This window comes from Mya arenaria, chromosome 4, assembly GCF_026914265.1.
Source record: "Mya arenaria isolate MELC-2E11 chromosome 4, ASM2691426v1".
NCBI lineage: Eukaryota > Metazoa > Mollusca > Bivalvia > Myida > Myidae > Mya > Mya arenaria.
The window spans coordinates 901,813-920,384 of record NC_069125.1 but is presented as its reverse complement, the minus strand read 5'-3'; the positions used below and the strand labels follow the sequence as shown (position 1 = coordinate 920,384).

At 44.1% G+C, this 18,572-nt stretch overlaps 1 protein-coding gene across 2 annotated transcripts; it reads right to left on the bottom strand.

Annotated features, from left to right (window-relative positions):
* Positions 1-821: 821 nt before the first annotated feature.
* LOC128231811 (uncharacterized) lies at positions 822-18,045 on the bottom strand. Of its 2 annotated transcripts, XM_052945012.1 has the most exons (4): positions 17,909-18,045; positions 2,925-3,909; positions 1,868-2,143; positions 822-1,744 (listed from the first exon to the last, which is right to left on the bottom strand). In XM_052945012.1, the coding sequence occupies exons 2-4, from the start codon at positions 3,895-3,897 to the stop codon at positions 1,290-1,292; spliced, it is 1,704 nt and encodes a 567-aa protein (XP_052800972.1). In that variant the 5' UTR covers positions 3,898-3,909; positions 17,909-18,045; the 3' UTR covers positions 822-1,289. The 2 variants fall into 2 exon arrangements, with proteins under 2 accessions (XP_052800972.1, XP_052800971.1); XM_052945011.1 differs by having other exon boundaries at positions 823-2,143.
* Between the last annotated feature and the right edge of the window lie 527 nt (positions 18,046-18,572).

The following is an 18,572-nucleotide window of genomic DNA, read 5'->3' as shown; positions in this document are numbered from 1 at the left end:
TCAATTTAAAATTCCTTATATGTAGATCGGAAGCTACGAAAACTGTATTTAATCAATGTTTTTGCAATTTTAGAAAGTTGTGAATTTTAACCACATGTTGTATAATAATAACGTAATGCATACACGTTGTATGTTTAAGAAACGGCTTTGGTTTATGGACGCAACTATTTTACTGATTTTGCATACTGCATTTTACAATTAAGTTTCACTTTGATTTTTTGTTTGCGCTTATAATTGAATAAATAAAAGTCAATTTAATTAATTACTAACGACATATTTATTCCAAATACACCGGATGCAAGCACACCTGCGTTTTTAAATTTCATATGGACGCATTATATACACATCACAATTAATTAATACAATATGTGTTACTAAAAGACTAACAGTTGGTGTAGTACAATATCATTAATCCGTTAACGTTCAATGCAAAATATCCTTCGAATACAACCTAATATTTTGCCAATTAACTAACAGAGAGGCTATCATTAAGTACTAGGCTTACACATTAAAGATTTCCATTTTTTGCAGGTGTTTAAAGTGCCGCCTACTGCCAATCATCCAATACACACTCCCTGTGTCAGATTTTACATTGACATTGTGTCAGCCAACGATGATGCCTTTTAAGACATTAAGATAAACGGAAGTAATATCTTAATGTTTTAGAATGGCTAGCTCACTACGCTCACTCCGCCCATTTTAAATCATTAATATTTTACTTCATGTCTGAGCTAACTATTATGTAAAATCTTATAAAATCAAAGTTAAGCTGAATTCGTTTTCATATATTTAAAAAATATATATATATTTAAAAACAAAATTTATTTCACAAATTGACACATTTTACATACATTCCATTCTTGTATTTTAAGAATTGCGTATTTTCATACACCTCCATGCGCTAACATTTCAACTAATAATACAAACAATATACATGTACTCGTAATATTATTTCTTCTTACAAATTACTTATTTCATGACTTGTCATTTTTCAAAACTGTTTGAATTCTACATGATTTAATCAGAACAGAACAGAACAGAACATAATTTATTACACGTAAACTATACAGTTTTTTGTGCCAATATTTTCATATACATAATAAATACATTACAATTACAATTATAATTTAATCGTGGAGTTTTCCTTTAGAATTTTGTCCCATAAATTGCAAGGTAAAGATGAAATTATGCACATTTACATATGATATAGAATGTATCAGAATATTGTCCGTATAACACATTGCTCTTTCTTTCGAATCACAAGTGTTCACTCAGAATAAAGATTACACTTATACTAAGTCGAATACTTTTACGAAATTTTCCATTTCAGGTCTGTTGCTGGGGCTGCAGGTAACAAACACCCTCTTCTGTTGTGGACAGTAGGCCACACTGTATGGACTCTCTATCCCCTCCTCTTTTCCCAGCATTTGAGTCATATTGCCGGTGGACGTGTCCAGTAACAAGATGTTGTCACTGACCTTACCACATAGAAGCAACTGGTTGTTCCCTACGGGTGATATACCCTGTGAATATGACAGTACCGGGTCCTTAAAGGTCTGGACGACCTTAAGGGCAATGCTCAACTTGGTGATGGTGCTGCTGACCAGGTCGGATATATAAATGGCCGCAGTCTGGCCTTCCCTTGTAACTGTCAGATATGTGGGATACTGAAACATGTTTCCACCGCTGTCTATGTTTACACTCTTCTTCATCTTCCCATGCATGTCCATCAATACAACCTTACCTGGAGAGATAAAGGACACGATCAAGTTGTCATCACAGGAATCTATTCCATAACAGTTAACACCTACTTTAACAATGTCCAGTAGTGAGCATTTTCTCTTAGTTGATACGAACTGAACCATACCCAACCAGGGTAATGTGACGGCTGCCATGTCCCCGGGCAGGAGACATAGGTCCCAGGGCTGACCTGGCAGTTTCACCTCTTGTACAACCATGTTAGTCTTGGTATCAAGGAGCTTCACTGTTTCATTCAAGCGATCAGCCAGTAGGATTCTGTTTTTAGAAAAGAGGACCAAACTGGTTAGCCAGCAGTCCCGGATGTCAGCTGATGTCTTTACTTGGATATCAGGCTGGCTGCTGAACGTGGCTTGGCTTAGGTCTGCACTGCTTTGGAAGAGGGCTGGAAGTAAACATAATCATAAACCAAAAATATGATATATTACCGTTTTGTATCATAACGTTTCATTCATTTTCAAATACTTCTTTAAACTAATAAGTATAAAAATTAATAATAATGAAAATACAATGAAAAGCATGTCAAATATTCTAAAACAAACACCAGTCAGTGATAATCAAGTATCAAAAAACCAGAGTCAGTCAAATAAGATATCAAATTTTAAATTGCAATTATTTTTCTGAAGAATGTACAACAATTAATTGTTGTCGCATGCAACATCATTAATTATTCTGGGCTGTTCCTGTTACAACTCAATTGCTTAATATGACTAGTATAACATACAATGTATGGGGAAAATACCCCAGATATTCATATCAGGTCAATATCTCAGAGACTACATGTGTGATTGACCACACACATTTAATAATTCGTATTTCGTATTTTTGCCGGAAAATGGAGTAAATGTATACAAAATACACCAATTTTCAGTGTATTGAATTACATTTCTATTATAATATATAGGTATTGACAATGTTACAATTATTTAGAGATGATATTCCTTAATAGGACAAGTCAATCCTGTTTTTTCTGATGCAGTATATTCATCAAACTTCAAATTATTGACGATACTGTTTAAGCTTAAATTAGTACATTTTAGGCAAAAAATGGTTTTAAAATACATTTTCTTTAGACACTCATTTCTATATTACTATTAAATGAAGAGTAAATGATTTTTTAACAAACAAAATATACAGTATTATATATGGGGATTCATGATAGTAACCTGTCTGTGATAAAGCGTGGGTATGTTTTTGTTTTTGCTGTTCCGCCTCTTGTTGGCGTTGTTGCTGCCCTAACGTCGAATTTGATTCCTCCTCTTCCAACCTTCCTATCGCTGTTCTAGAAGCTAGCAACTGCTCAATGGCTGTGTCCCTTTGAAAAATGTACCTAGGAACTGCCCTCCTCCTGTTGACGTCTTCTAATGCTGTCTGGAGACCAGCCAGCTCTTTAATAGCTCGCTTTCCTACTATTAACAGCTGGATGCTGTTCGCTTCCTTTGCTTGTAGCTTCGACTTTAGTCTCTCAGTGGCTGCTTTCATGTTCGTGACTTTTGTTTTCAGTTCATTAAGCAGTGTCTTGGATTGTCGTACCTTCTGATCAATTTCTTCAAGTAATTCCTTTTCCCTCTTATCCAGGTACTGGTTAATTTCGTTCCTAAATGTTCGAAGCTCATTGATATGTATGCTTCTTTCTTCATCAACTGATTTCAAGGTCGCCCGGATGAACGATAAATAGTTTTCACTGTCGCTTAGCATCACACCAAGTCCTGTTTTAAGACTGTTGTATTCTGCACCATCATTGTATCGTTTGTCCAATTGAGATATCTTTTCTACTTTACAAGAACGATGGACTTCATTCACAGCCAAACAATCTCCACAAAGAAACTGCTCGTGATGGAGACAGTAGTATTTTAGGAACTCTTTACCATGGAGCTGACATGTTCCTGTAAAATACTCGTCCGCACTCCCGGCGCAGAAGGAAGGAGACATTCTGCTATTCTCCTGGAGGGTGTGGTTCTTAGTCAGCGTCATGTTCGTGTGTACTCGGGCACACGAGGAACACATGAACTCATTGCAGACGGGGCAGAAGGCCTCGGGAGGGAATTTCTTGCCATCTTCAGAACAAGGCTTGCAATAAGTGGTGTCCGGGGCTGATTCATTTGCATTCGCAGCATTTCGGCCAGCAATTGCATCCATCCTTCAGAACGTCTTTGATAATTGAATAAAACTATATTATAGATACAATCAAATAAATAGCTTTTACATGGAGAATAACAGCATGTTTTTCAAAAACGGAACTATGTAGCAGATACTTTACATTTAGTTTTGCCTGCAGAACAGTTTTTCGAAGGGAGGATCATGTCAGCGTAACAATTGGTTTGGTAAGTCATGTTAACATAACAGTATAGTTCATGGAGAGGGGGGACATTTCATTGTAATAGTGCATATGGAGAAGGTAAGGGGTCATGTCAACATAATAGTACAGTTGGAGGAGGGAAGGGGTCATATCTACAAAAAGTACAGTTTGAGGAGGGGGTCGTGCTCACGTAAAGGTACAGTTGGATGAGAGGGTCATGTCCATGTAATAGTACAGCTGGTGGAGAGGGGTGTCATATCCACATTAAAGTACAGTTTGAGGAGGGGAGGGGCAATGTCCACGTAATAGTACAGATGGTGGAGGTAAGGGGTCATGCCCACGTAATAGTGGAATTGGAGGAGGGGAGGGATCATATCCACGTAAAAGTACGGTTTGAGGAGGGGGTCACGTTCACGTAATAGTACAGCTGGTGGAGGGCGATCAGTTCCATGTGTCACATGTTATAGTACAATTAGAGGAGGGGAGGGGTCATGTTAACATGATAGTACATTATGTCGAGGGGAGGGGTCATGTCAACGTAATAGTACATATGGTGGAGGGGGTCATATCAACGTTACAGTATAGTTTGGAGGAGGGGGTCATGTCCACGTTATAGTACAGTTTGGAGAAGGGGGTTATTTTAATGTAGTAGAACAGAAATTTGAAGGGAGGGATCATGTCCAACGAATAGTCAAGTGGAGGAAGAGAGGGGCCAAGTCCACCGAAAAGTACAGTTGGAGGAGGGGAGGGGTCACGTTAATGTAATAGTACAGTTGGTGTAGGGGTGGGGTCAAATCAACGTAATAGTACAGTTGGAGGAGGGGAGGGGACATATCAACGTAAAACAACAGTTGGTGAAGGGGTCAAATCAACGTAATAGTACAGTTCGATGAGGCGAGGGGTAATGTCAACGTAATAGTTTAGTTAGAGAAAGGTAGGGGTCATGTCAATCTAAAAGTTCAGTTGGAGGAGGGGTGGAGTCATATCAACGTAATAGCACAATTGGTGGAGGGATGAGGTCAAGTAAACGAAAAAGTACAGTTGGTGGGGGGGAGGGCTCATGTCAACCTAATAGTACAGTTGGAGAAGTGAAGGGGTCATGTCAACAGAATAGTACAGTTGGTGTAGGGGTGGGGCCAAGTCAACGTCATAGTACAGATAAAGAAGGGGTGGGGTCGTGTCAACAAAGGAACAGTTTGTGTAGGGGTCGGGTCATGTCAACGCAAAAATAAAAATTGGAGGAGGGAAGTGATCATGTCAACGTTATAGTACAATTGAAGTAGAGGAGGTTTCATGTCCACGTAAAAGTATTGTTGGTTTAGGGATCATGTCTACGTAATAGTACAGTTGGAGGAGAGGGTCATATCAACATAATAGAACAGCTAATGGAGGGGTCATGCCTAATTAATAGTACAGTTGGAGGAGCCAGGTTATGTTCATGTTATAGTACAGTTGGTGGAGGGGGTCATGCCCTATTAATAGTACAGTTGAATGAGCTGGACATGTCCATGTAATAGAAATGTTGGTGGAGTGGATCATGCCAAACCAATAGTGCAGTTGGAGGAGCGGGTCGTGTCCACGTAATACTACAGTTGATGGAGGAGTCATGTCCACGTAACAGTACAGTTTGTGGAGGGGGTTATATCAGCTTACCAGGTTTGTTGGTTAAAATGGGTCATGTCAACAGTAAAATTTGTAGAGGGGGTGGTTTCATATCAACGAAACAGTACAGTTGGTGGAATGGGTGTCGTGTCAACCTGACAATACAATTGGAGGGGATCCATGACAACGAACCATTACAGTTGGTTGAGTGGCTCATGTCAACGTATCAGTACATATGGTGGAGGGGGAAATCATGTCAACGTTACACTACAGTTAAATGAGAGGGTCATTTCAACATAAAGGTTCAGTCGGAGGGGGTCAAGTCCACGTAACAATACAATTGATTAAGTAGGTGTCATCTCAACCAAAAAGTGCAGTTGACGGTGTAGTGGTATGTCAACGTACTAGTTAAGTCGGTGGATGGAGTTAATGTCGGTTGAAAGTTATTTTTTCTTTCAACGTAACAGTACGGTTGATGGAGAGTGAGTAATGTCTACGTAATAGTAGAGTTGGTGGATGTGTTCATGTCAACGAATAAATACAGTATTTGGATGGGATCATGTCAATCTATCATTACAGTTGGTGGGTAAGGTCGTGCCAACGGAACAGAACAATTTGTGAATGGGGAATATCATGTCAAAATAACAATAGAGTTGCTGGAGGCGTCATGTCAACGTTACAAAACAGTAGTTGGATGGAATCATGTCAGTATATCAGTACGGTTTTGGATGGGTTCATGCCAACTAACAGTACAATAAGTAAATGGGGAGTGTCATGTCATCGTAACAGTACACCTGATGGAAGGTGTCATGTTATTGTCACACTACACTTGGTAACAGGGAATGGGTTATCTCAACGTAACAATATATTGGATGGAGGGAGGTCATTTAAAGGTTACACAGGTTGAGGGCTGCCATTTCAACTTAACAATATTGTTGGTGAAGCTTGTTATGTGAAACGTAACACTACATGTGGTTGAGGGATGTCGTGTCAGCGTCATAGTACAGATGTTGGAGGGGTCTGGTGTCAGCGTAACAGTACAATTGGTGGAGAGGTGTCATAAAAAACGCAAAATTTCAGTTAGCGGAGGGTGTGACCGTAACAAAACAGTTTATAATGTCATCGTGGCAATACAGATAGTTGAGCGTGTCACCTGCACCTACCACTACAGTTTTTTAAGGGGGTCATCTCGACGTAACAGAACAGTTGGTGGAGAACGTAATTATACAACTGTTTGAGGGCCGGGTTCAATTCAACGAATTAGTACAATTTGAGAAAAGTGGTTGGTTTTGTGTGTGTTGGGGGGGGGGGGGGGTCATGTCAGCCTAGCAGTTCAGATGGTTGAGCATGTCATTTCATCCTAGAGGTACCATTGGTGGAGGTGGTAATGTCAACGCAACATTACAATTTGGGGAGGGAGTTACGTCAACGTAACAGTGCAATTAGTGGAGAGTGGCATGTGATCGTAACAATAAAACAGATGGAGGTTAGGGGTTCAAGACAACGCAGCAATACAATTGGTGAAAAGGGGAGGGGTCATGTCAAAGTTTTAGTACAGTTGCTTGATTGACAGGTACAGGGCAGTTGGAGGAGAGGGTAGGGTCATGTCAACATGGAGTGGAGCGGGATACTTATCAGCGTAACAGTACGATTGGTGGCGGCGAATAGGTTCATGTCAAAGTAACAGTACAATTAAGGAAACGGTAACGGTATGTAAGCGTAACAGTAAAATTCGAGGATACTTAGGGTCTTGTAAGAGTAACAGTACAGTTGATGGGGGAACGACGTTCTTGTAAGCGTAACAGTGCGGTTTATGGAGGGGGAGAGGTTTACGTCAACGAAGCAGTACAATTGGGGGAGGTGGGAAGGTATGTCAGCCTAACAGTTAAATTGATGGAGGGGAGAGGTCATGTCAACGTAACATTTCAATTGTTAGAGGGATGGGGTCACGTCAACGTCACAGTACAATTGGTGGAGGGGCGGTGTCATGTCCAAGTCACAGTACAGTTGGTAGATGTGTGGGATCATGTCAACGTTACACTACAATTGGTTGCGGTTGGGGTCATATCAACGTAACAGTACAGTAGAGGGTGGGGTCAAGTTAACGTAACAGTACAATAGAGGGTGGGGTCAAGTTAACGTAATAGTTAATTGGTGCAGGTGTGGGGGCATCTCAACGTAATAATACAATTGATGGAGGTGTGGGGTCATGTCAACAAAACACTACAATTGGTGTAGGGGTAGGGTTCATGTCAGCGTTACAATACAATTGGTGGATTTGTGGGATCATGTCAACGTAACAATACATTTGTTGGGGATTGGGTCATGTCAACGTAACAGTACAGTTGGTGGAGGGGGGCTAGGTCATGTCAACGTTACAGTACAATTAGTGGAGGTGAAGGGTTCATGTTAACGTAATTGTACAATTGGTGGAGGGGGTGGATTCATGTAAGCGTAGTGGTACAGTTGGTGGAGATGATGGGGTCATGTCAAAGTAACATTTCAATTGGTTGAGGGGGCGTTGTCATGTCTGCGTAACATTACAATTGCTGGAGGGGATGGGTTGATGCCAAGGTAACAGCACAATTGGTTGAGGAGGTGGATTCATGCCAATGTCACAGTACAGTTCATGGAGGTGGTAGGGTTCATGTTGACGTAACAGTACAATAGTACAGTTGGTGTACGGGTTGGTTCATGTCAGCGTGTAGTACAGTTGGTGGAGGGTTGGGTTCATGTCAGCGTAGTCGTACAGTTGGTAAAGGGGTGAGTTCATGTCAGCGTAGTAGTACATTTGGTGGAGGGATGGGTTCATGTCAGCGTGTAGTACAGTTGGTGGGGGTATGGGTTCATGTCAGCGTTGTAGTACAGTTGGTGATGGGTCGGGTTCATGTCAGCGTTGTAGTACAGTTGGTGAAGAGTCGGGTTTATGTCAGCGTAGTAGTACAGTTGGTGAAGGGTCGGGTTCATGTCAGCGTTGCAGTACATTTGGTGGAGGGATGGGTTCATGTCAGCGTTGCAGTACAGTTGGTGAAGGGTCGGGTTCATGTCCGCGTAGTAGTACAGTTGGTGAAGGGTCGGGTTCATGTCAGCGTTGTAGTGCAGTTTGTCGAGGGATTGGTTCATGTCAGCGTTGTAGTACTGTTGGTGAAGGGTCGGGTTCATGTCAACGTAATAATACAGTTGGTGGAGGGATGGGTTCATGTCAGCGTAGTAGTACAGTTGGTAGAGGGGTGGGCTCATGTCATCGTTGTAGTACAGTTGGTGGAGGGGTGGGTTCATGTCAGCGTTATAGTACAGTTGGTTAAGAGGTGGGTTCATGTCAGCGTAGTAGTACAGTTGGTGGAGGTGTGGGTTCATGTCAGCGTAGTAGTACAGGTACTGGAGGGCTCATGTCATCGTTGTAGTACAGTTGGTGGAGGGGTGGGTTCATGTCAGCGTTATAGTACAGTTGGTGGAGAGGTGGGTTCATGTCAGCGTAGTAGTACAGTTGGTGGAGGTGTGGGTTCATGTCAGCGTAGTAGTACAGGTACTGGAGGGATGGGTTCATGTCATAATATAGTACAGTTGGTGGAAAGTCGGGTTAATGTCATGGTAGTAGTACAGTTGGTGGAGGGTGGGTTCATGTCAGCGTTATAGTACAGTTGGTGGAGGTGTGGGTTCATGTCAGCGTAGTAGTACAGTTGGTGGAGGGATGGGTTCATGTCAGCGTTGTAGTACAGTTGGTGGAGGGATGGGTTCATGTCAGCGTTATAGTACAGTTGGTGGATGGTCGGGTTCATGTCAGCGTAGTAGTACAGTTGGTTGAGGGTTGGATTCATGTCAGCGTTGTAGTACAGTTGGTGGAGGGATGGGTTCATGTCAGCGTAGTAATACAGTTGGTGGAGGTATGGGTTCATGTCCGTGTAGTAGTAAAGTTGCTGGAGGGATGGGTTCATGTCAGCGTTATAGTACAGTTGGTGGATGTCAAGGGTTCATGTCAGCGTAGAAGTACAGTTGGTGTATATGTGGGTTCATTTTATCGTAGTAGTACAGTTGCTGGAGGGATGGGTTCATGTCAGCGTTATAGTACAGTTGTTGGAGGTGAGTGAGTTCATATCAGCGTAGTAGTAGAGTTTGTGGAGGGGTGGGTTCATGTCAACGTAATAGTACAGTTGGTGGAGGGATGGGTTCATGTTCGGGTAGTAGGACATGGGTGAAAGGGTGGTTTCAAATCAGCATATTACTACAGTTGGTTGAGGGATTGGTTCATGTCATCGTTGTAGTACAGTTGGTGAAGGGTCGGGTTCATGTCAGCGTTGTAGTACAGTTGATAGAGGGATGGGTTCATGTCAGCGTTGTAGTACATTTGGTGGAGGGGTGGGTTCATGTCCGCGTAGTAGTACAATTGATGGAGGTGTGGGTTCATGTCAACGTAGTAGTACAGTTGCTGGAGAGATGGGTTCATGTCAGCGTAGTACAGTTGGTGGATGGATGGGTTCATGTCAGCGTAGTAGTACAGTTGGTGAAGGGTGGGTTCATGTCAGCGTAGTAGTACAGTTGGTTGATGGGTGGGTTCATGTCAGCGTTGTAGAACAGTTGGTGAGGTGTGAGTTCATGTCAGCGTAGTAGTCCAATTGGTGGAGGGGTGGGTTCATGTCAGCGTTGTAGTACAGTTGGTGAAGGGTCGGGTTATGTCAGCGTAGAAGTACAGCTGGTTAAGGGATGGGTTTGTGTCAGCGTTAAAGTACAATTGATGGAGGGATGGGTTCATGTCAGCGAAGTAGTACAGTTGGTGGAGGGTGGGTTCATGTCAGCGTAGTAGTACAGTTGGTGGAGGGTCGGGTTCATGTCAGCGTAGTGTACATATGGTGAAGGGTGGGTTCATGACGGCGTAGTAGTACTGTTGGTGGAGGGATGGGTTCATAACAGGGTAGTAGTACAGTTTTTTGAGGGGTGAGTTCATCTCAGCGTATTCGTACAGTTGATGGAGGGTCGGGTTCATGTCAGCGTAGAAGTACAATTGTTGAAAGGGTGGGTTCATCACAGCGTTGTAGTACAGTTGGTGGAGGTATGGGTTCATGTCAGCGTAGTATTACAGTTGTTGAAGGGGTGGGTTCATCACAGCGTTGTAGTACAGTTGGTGGAGGTATGGGTTCATGTCAGCGTAGTAGTACAGTTGTTGAAGGGGTGGGTTCATCACAGCGTTGTAGTACAGTTGGTGGAGGGTCGGGTTCATGTTAGCGTTATAGTACAGTTGGTGGAGGTTTGGGTTCATGTCAGCGAAGTAGTACAATTGGTGGAGGGGGCGGGTCCTTGTCAACGTAATAGAACAGTTGGTGGAGGGAGATCTTAATTTCAGCTAAGAAGTTCAGTTGGTGGAATGGTGTGTTCATTTCAGCGTAGTAGTACAGTTGGTGGAGGGTCGGGTTCATGTCAGCGTAGTGTACAGTTGGTGGAAGGATGGGTTCATGTCAGCGTAGTGTACAGATGGTGGAGGGTGGGATCATGTCAGCGTAGTCGTACAGTTGGTGGAGGGTTGGGTTCATGTCAACGTAGAAGTACAGTTGGTGTATATGTGAGTTCATTTTATCGTAGTAGTACAGTTGCTGGAGGGATGGGTTCATGTCAGCGTTATAGTACAGTTGTTGGAGGTGAGTGGGTTCATATCAGCGTAGTAGTAGAGTTTGTGGAGGGGTGGGTTCATGTCAACGTAATAGTACAGTTGGTGGAGGGATGGGCTCATGTCAGCGTAGTAATACAGTTGGTGGAGGTATGGGTTCATGTCCGTGTAGTAGTAAAGTTGCTGGAGGGATGGGTTCATGTCAGCGTTATAGTACAGTTGGTGGATGTCAAGGGTTCATGTCAGCGTAGAAGTACAGTTGGTGTATATGTGGGTTCATTTTATCGTAGTAGTACAGTTGCTGGAGGGATGGGTTCATGTCAGCGTAACATTTCAATTGGTTGAGGGGGCGTTGTCATGTCTGCGTAACATTACAATTGCTGGAGGGGATGGGTTGATGCCAAGGTAACAGCACAATTGGTTGAGGAGGTGGATTCATGCCAATGTCACAGTACAGTTCATGGAGGTGGTAGGGTTCATGTTGACGTAACAGTACAATAGTACAGTTGGTGTACGGGTTGGTTCATGTCAGCGTGTAGTACAGTTGGTGGAGGGTTGGGTTCATGTCAGCGTAGTCGTACAGTTGGTAAAGGGGTGAGTTCATGTCAGCGTAGTAGTACATTTGGTGGAGGGATGGGTTCATGTCAGCGTGTAGTACAGTTGGTGGGGGTATGGGTTCATGTCAGCGTTGTAGTACAGTTGGTGATGGGTCGGGTTCATGTCAGCGTTGTAGTACAGTTGGTGAAGAGTCGGGTTTATGTCAGCGTAGTAGTACAGTTGGTGAAGGGTCGGGTTCATGTCAGCGTTGCAGTACATTTGGTGGAGGGATGGGTTCATGTCAGCGTTGCAGTACAGTTGGTGAAGGGTCGGGTTCATGTCCGCGTAGTAGTACAGTTGGTGAAGGGTCGGGTTCATGTCAGCGTTGTAGTGCAGTTTGTCGAGGGATTGGTTCATGTCAGCGTTGTAGTACTGTTGGTGAAGGGTCGGGTTCATGTCAGCGTTGTAGTACAGTTGGTGGAGGTATGGGTTCATGTCAGCGTAGTAGTACAGTTGGTGGAGGGGTGGGTTCATGTCATCGTTGTAGTACAGTTGGTGGAGGGGTGGGTTCATGTCAGCGTTATAGTACAGTTGGTGAAGAGGTGGGTTCATGTCAGCGTAGTAGTACAGTTGGTGGAGGTGTGGGTTCATGTCAGCGTAGTAGTACAGGTACTGGAGGGCTCATGTCATCGTTGTAGTACAGTTGGTGGAGGGTCGGGTTCATGTCAGCGTTATAGTACAGTTGGTGAAGGGGTGGGTTCATGTCAGCGTTATAGTACAGTTGGTGGAGGTGTGGGTTCATGTCAGCGTAGTAGTACAGGTACTGGAGGGATGGGTACATGTCATAATATAGTACAGTTGGTGGAAAGTCGGGTTAATGTCATGGTAGTAGTACAGTTGGTGGAGGGTGGGTTCATGTCAGCGTTATAGTACAGTTGGTGGAGGTGTGGGTTCATGTCAGCGTAGTAGTACAGTTGCTGGAGGGATGGGTTCATGTCAGCGTTATAGTACAGTTGGTGGAGGGATGGGTTCATGTCAGCGTAATAGTACAGTTGGTGGAGGGATGGGCTCATGTCAGCGTAGTAGTACAGTTGGTGAAGGGTTGGGTTCATGTCAGCGTTATAGTACAGTTGGTGGAGGGATGGGCTCATGTCAGCGTAGTAATACAGTTGGTGGAGGTATGGGTTCATGTCCGTGTAGTAGTAAAGTTGCTGGAGGGATGGGTTCATGTCAGCGTTATAGTACAGTTGGTGGATGTCAAGGGTTCATGTCAGCGTAGAAGTACAGTTGGTGTATATGTGGGTTCATTTTATCGTAGTAGTACAGTTGCTGGAGGGATGGGTTCATGTCAGCGTTATAGTACAGTTGTTGGAGGTGAGTGGGTTCATATCAGCGTAGTAGTAGAGTTTGTGGAGGGGTGGGTTCATGTCAACGTAATAGTACAGTTGGTGGAGGGATGGGTTCATGTTCGGGTAGTAGGACATGGGTGAAAGGGTGGTTTCAAATCAGCATATTACTACAGTTGGTTGAGGGATGGGTTCATGTCAGCGTTGTAGTACAGTTGGTGGAGGTGTGGGTTCATGTCAGCGTAGTAGTACAGTTGATAGAGGGATGGGTTCATGTCAGCGTTGTAGTACATTTGGTGGAGGGGTGGGTTCATGTCAGCGTAATAGTACAGTTGGTGGAGGTATGGGTTCATGTCAACGTAGTAGTACAGTTGCTGGAGGGATGGGTTCATGTCAGCGTAGTACAGTTGGTGGAGGGATGGATACATGTCTGCGTAGTAGTACAGTTGGTGAAGGGTGGGTTCATGTCAGCGTAGTAGTACAGTTGGTTGATGGGTGGGTTCATGTCAGCGTTGTAGAACAGTTGGTGAGGTGTGAGTTCATGTCAGCGTAGTAGTCCAATTGGTGGAGGGGTGGGTTCATGTCAGCGTTGTAGTACAGTTGGTGAAGGGTCGGGTTATGTCAGCGTAGAAGTACAGCTGGTTAAGGGATGGGTTTGTGTCAGCGTTAAAGTACAATTGATGGAGGGATGGGTTCATGTCAGCGAAGTAGTACAGTTGGTGGAGGGTCGGGTTCATGTCAGCGTAGTAGTACAGTTGGTGGAGGGTCGGGTTCATGTCAGCGTAGTGTACATATGGTGAAGGGTGGGTTCATGACGGCGTAGTAGTACTGTTGGTGGAGGGATGGGTTCATATCAGGGTAGTAGTACAGTTTTTTGAGGGGTGAGTTCATCTCAGCGTATTCGTACAGTTGATGGAGGGTCGGGTTCATGTCAGCGTAGAAGTACAATTGTTGAAAGGGTGGGTTCATCACAGCGTTGTAGTACAGTTGGTGGAGGTATGGGTTCATGTCAGCGTAGTATTACAGTTGTTGAAGGGGTGGGTTCATCACAGCGTTGTAGTACAGTTGGTGGAGGTATGGGTTCATGTCAGCGTAGTATTACAGTTGTTGAAGGGGTGGGTTCATCACAGCGTTGTAGTACAGTTGGTGGAGGGTCGGGTTCATGTCAGCGTTATAGTACAGTTGGTGGAGGTTTGGGTTCATGTCAGCGAAGTAGTACAATTGGTGGAGGGGGCGGGTCCTTGTCAACGTAATAGAACAGTTGGTGGAGGGAGATCTTAATTTCAGCTAAGAAGTTCAGTTGGTGGAATGGTGTGTTCATTTCAGCGTAGTAGTACAGTTGGTGGAGGGTCGGGTTCATGTCAGCGTAGTGTACAGTTGGTGGAAGGATGGGTTCATGTCAGCGTAGTGTACAGATGGTGGAGGGTGGGATCATGTCAGCGTAGTCGTACAGTTGGTGGAGGGTTGGGTTCATGTCAACGTAGAAGTACAGTTGGTGTATATGTGGGTTCATTTTATCGTAGTAGTACAGTTGCTGGAGGGATGGGTTCATGTCAGCGTTATAGTACAGTTGTTGGAGGTGAGTGGGTTCATATCAGCGTAGTAGTAGAGTTTGTGGAGGGGTGGGTTCATGTCAACGTAATAGTACAGTTGGTGGAGGGATGGGCTCATGTCAGCGTAGTAATACAGTTGGTGGAGGTATGGGTTCATGTCCGTGTAGTAGTAAAGTTGCTGGAGGGATGGGTTCATGTCAGCGTTATAGTACAGTTGGTGGATGTCAAGGGTTCATGTCAGCGTAGAAGTACAGTTGGTGTATATGTGGGTTCATTTTATCGTAGTAGTACAGTTGCTGGAGGGATGGGTTCATGTCAGCGTTATAGTACAGTTGTTGGAGGTGAGTGGGTTCATATCAGCGTAGTAGTAGAGTTTGTGGAGGGGTGGGTTCATGTCAACGTAATAGTACAGTTGGTGGAGGGATGGGTTCATGTTCGGGTAGTAGGACATGGGTGAAAGGGTGGTTTCAAATCAGCATATTACTACAGTTGTTTGAGGGATTGGTTCATGTCATCGTTGTAGTACAGTTGGTGAAGGGTCGGGTTCATGTCAGCGTTGTAGTACAGTTGGTAGAGGGATGGGTTCATGTCAGCGTTGTAGTACATTTGGTGGAGGGGTGGGTTCATGTCCGCGTAGTAGTACAATTGATGGAGGTGTGGGTTCATGTCAACGTAGTAGTACAGTTGCTGGAGAGATGGGTTCATGTCAGCGTAGTACAGTTGGTGGAGGGATGGATACATGTCTGCGTAGTAGTACAGTTGGTGAAGGGTGGGTTCATGTCAGCGTAGTAGTACAGTTGGTTGATGGGTGGGTTTATGTCAGCGTTGTAGAACAGTTGGTGAGGTGTGAGTTCATGTCAGCGTAGTAGTCCAATTGGTGGAGGGGTGGGTTCATGTCAGCGTTGTAGTACAGTTGGTGAAGGGTCGGGTTATGTCAGCGTAGAAGTACAGCTGGTTAAGGGATGGGTTTGTGTCAGCGTTAAAGTACAATTGATGGAGGGATGGGTTCATGTCAGCGAAGTAGTACAGTTGGTGGAGGGTCGGGTTCATGTCAGCGTAGTAGTACAGTTGGTGGAGGGTCGGGTTCATGTCAGCGTAGTGTACATATGGTGAAGGGTGGGTTCATGACGGCGTAGTAGTACTGTTGGTGGAGGGATGGGTTCATATCAGGGTAGTAGTACAGTTTTTTGAGGGGTGAGTTCATCTCAGCGTATTCGTACAGTTGATGGAGGGTCGGGTTCATGTCAGCGTAGAAGTACAATTGTTGAAAGGGTGGGTTCATCACAGCGTTGTAGTACAGTTGGTGGAGGTATGGGTTCATGTCAGCGTAGTATTACAGTTGTTGAAGGGGTGGGTTCATCACAGCGTTTTAGTACAGTTGGTGGAGGTATGGGTTCATGTCAGCGTAGTATTACAGTTGTTGAAGGGGTGGGTTCATCACAGCGTTGTAGTACAGTTGGTGGAGGGTCGGGTTCATGTTAGCGTTATAGTACAGTTGGTGGAGGTTTGGGTTCATGTCAGCGAAGTTGTACAATTGGTGGAGGGGGCGGGTCCTTGTCAACGTAATAGAACAGTTGGTGGAGGGAGATCTTAATTTCAGCTAAGAAGTTCAGTTGGTGGAATGGTGTGTTCATTTCAGCGTAGTAGTACAGTTGGTGGAGGGTCGGGTTCATGTCAGCGTAGTGTACAGTTGGTGGAAGGATGGGTTCATGTCAGCGTAGTGTACAGATGGTGGAGGGTGGGATCATGTCAGCGTAGTCGTACAGTTGGTGGAGGGTTGGGTTCATGTCAACGTAGTCGTAGAGTTGGTGGAGGGATGGGTTCATGTCAGCGTAGTCGTACAGTTGGTGGAGGGTGGGTTCATGCCAACGTAGTCGTACAGTTGGTAGAGGGATGGGTTCATGTCAGCGTAGTGTAGAGATGGTGGAGGTTGGGTTCATGTCAACGTAGTCGTACAGATGGTGGAGGGTGGGTTCATGTCAACGTAGTCGTACAGATGGTGGAGGGTGGGTTCATGTCAACATAGTCGTTCAGATAGTGGAGGGTGGGTTCATGTCAACGTAATAGTACAGTTGGTGGAGGGATGGGTTTATGTTAGCGTAGTAGTACAGTTGGTGGAAGGGTGGGTTTATGTTATCGTGGTAGTACAGTTGCTGGAGGGCTGGGTTCATGTCAGCGTTTTAGTACAGTTGGTTGAGGGATATGTTCATGTCAGCGAAGTAGTACAGTTGGTGGAAGGGGGCGAGTTCATGTCAACGTTATAGTACAGTTGGTGGAGGGGTGGGTTTATGTCATCATATAAGTACAGTTGGTGGAGGTTGGCGGGCTTGTGTCAGCGTTGTAGTGCAGTTGGTGGAGGGTCGGGTTCATGGCAGCGTAGTAGTACAGTTGGTGGAGGGGTCGGGTTCATGTCATCGTTGTAATACAGTTGGTGGAGGGATGGGTTTATGCCAGCGTAGTAGTACAGTTGGTTGAGGGATGGGTTCATGTCAACGTTGTAATACAGTTGGTGGAGGGATGGGTTTATGCCAGCGTAGTAGTACAGTTGGTTGAGGGATGGGTTCATGTCAGCGTTGTAGTACAGTTGGTGGAGGGGTGGGTTCATGTCAGTGTTATAGTACAGTTGGTGGAGTGGGGGGTGGGGGCGGGTTTCATGTCAACGTAGAAGAAAAGTTGGTAGAGGGTTGAGTTCATGTCAGCATTGTAGTACAGTTGGTGAAGGTGGGCGGGCTTATGTCAGATTTGTAGTACAGTTGGTGGAGGGGTGGGTTTTATGTAAGCGTTGTAGTTCAGTTGGTTGAGGGATGGGTTTATGTCAGCATTGAAGTACAGTTGGTGGAGGGGTGGGTTCATGTCAGTGTAATAGAACAGTTGGTGGAGTGAGGGAGGGGGGGGGGCGTGTTTTATGTCGACGTAGAAGAAAAGTTTGTGGAGGGTTGAGTTCATATCAGCGTAGTAGTACAGTTGTTGGAGGTGGCGGGGTCATGTCAACGTTACATTACAATTGGTTGATGTGGTCGGGTTATGTGAACGTAAGAGTATACTAAGTGGTACACATCTACAATGTAAATGAGTCTTTGTCGTGTTTTAAACTCGGAAGACTCGTTACAATGGATATGGTAAACATAAACAATGGCTTAAATAGGTAATACCGGAACACTTACTATTTTGTGAAATACACACTCGTTGTTTGCAAAATGTAAAGAATACTTACAAGTAATATGAAGCAAACTGAGTGTTGTTTTAAGCCTGTTTCAAATCGATATATTCAGTTTCGTGTATAATATATCCTACACTATGTTGTTTCTGTCTGCCAAATGAAACGCTTTAAACAGAAAGTAGACCATCACATGAATGTACATGTTTTTCTGAAAACGAAACTGTGAACTTCCTGTTATTAATCAAAGGGAACAAACTGTGATTAAGCTTGACTAAATTTATATCGATCCATTTCAGGGGCGTAGCCAATTTGGGTTTACGCAGATCGAAATTAGTCCATCGGCTGACAGTATATTAACCCCTTCACCCGCTACCCTCATTCAGTTTTTTTTTCTAAATCTGAGTTCTTGGTATGACATAATCTTCGACCTGTCAAACTTTCATATTTGAGTACCGTCAGCTAGCGCCTGCAGTTATTATTATGTTGTCCCATTTAACCATAGATTTTGTTTTATAATGTATCATCATCATATTTTTACTAAACTATTTTAAATCTTGTATTACTTTTCTGTACTCATTTAGAACACTGCGGCTATTTTCCATCAGCACATGAGTAGAAGAAGTTTGTAAAATTTTAAATAATAGTATTAATTAATTGAAGTGTTTAAACGTGTATTGTGTAATACTAATACTTAATTGATTGGTATTCAAGATTTTGA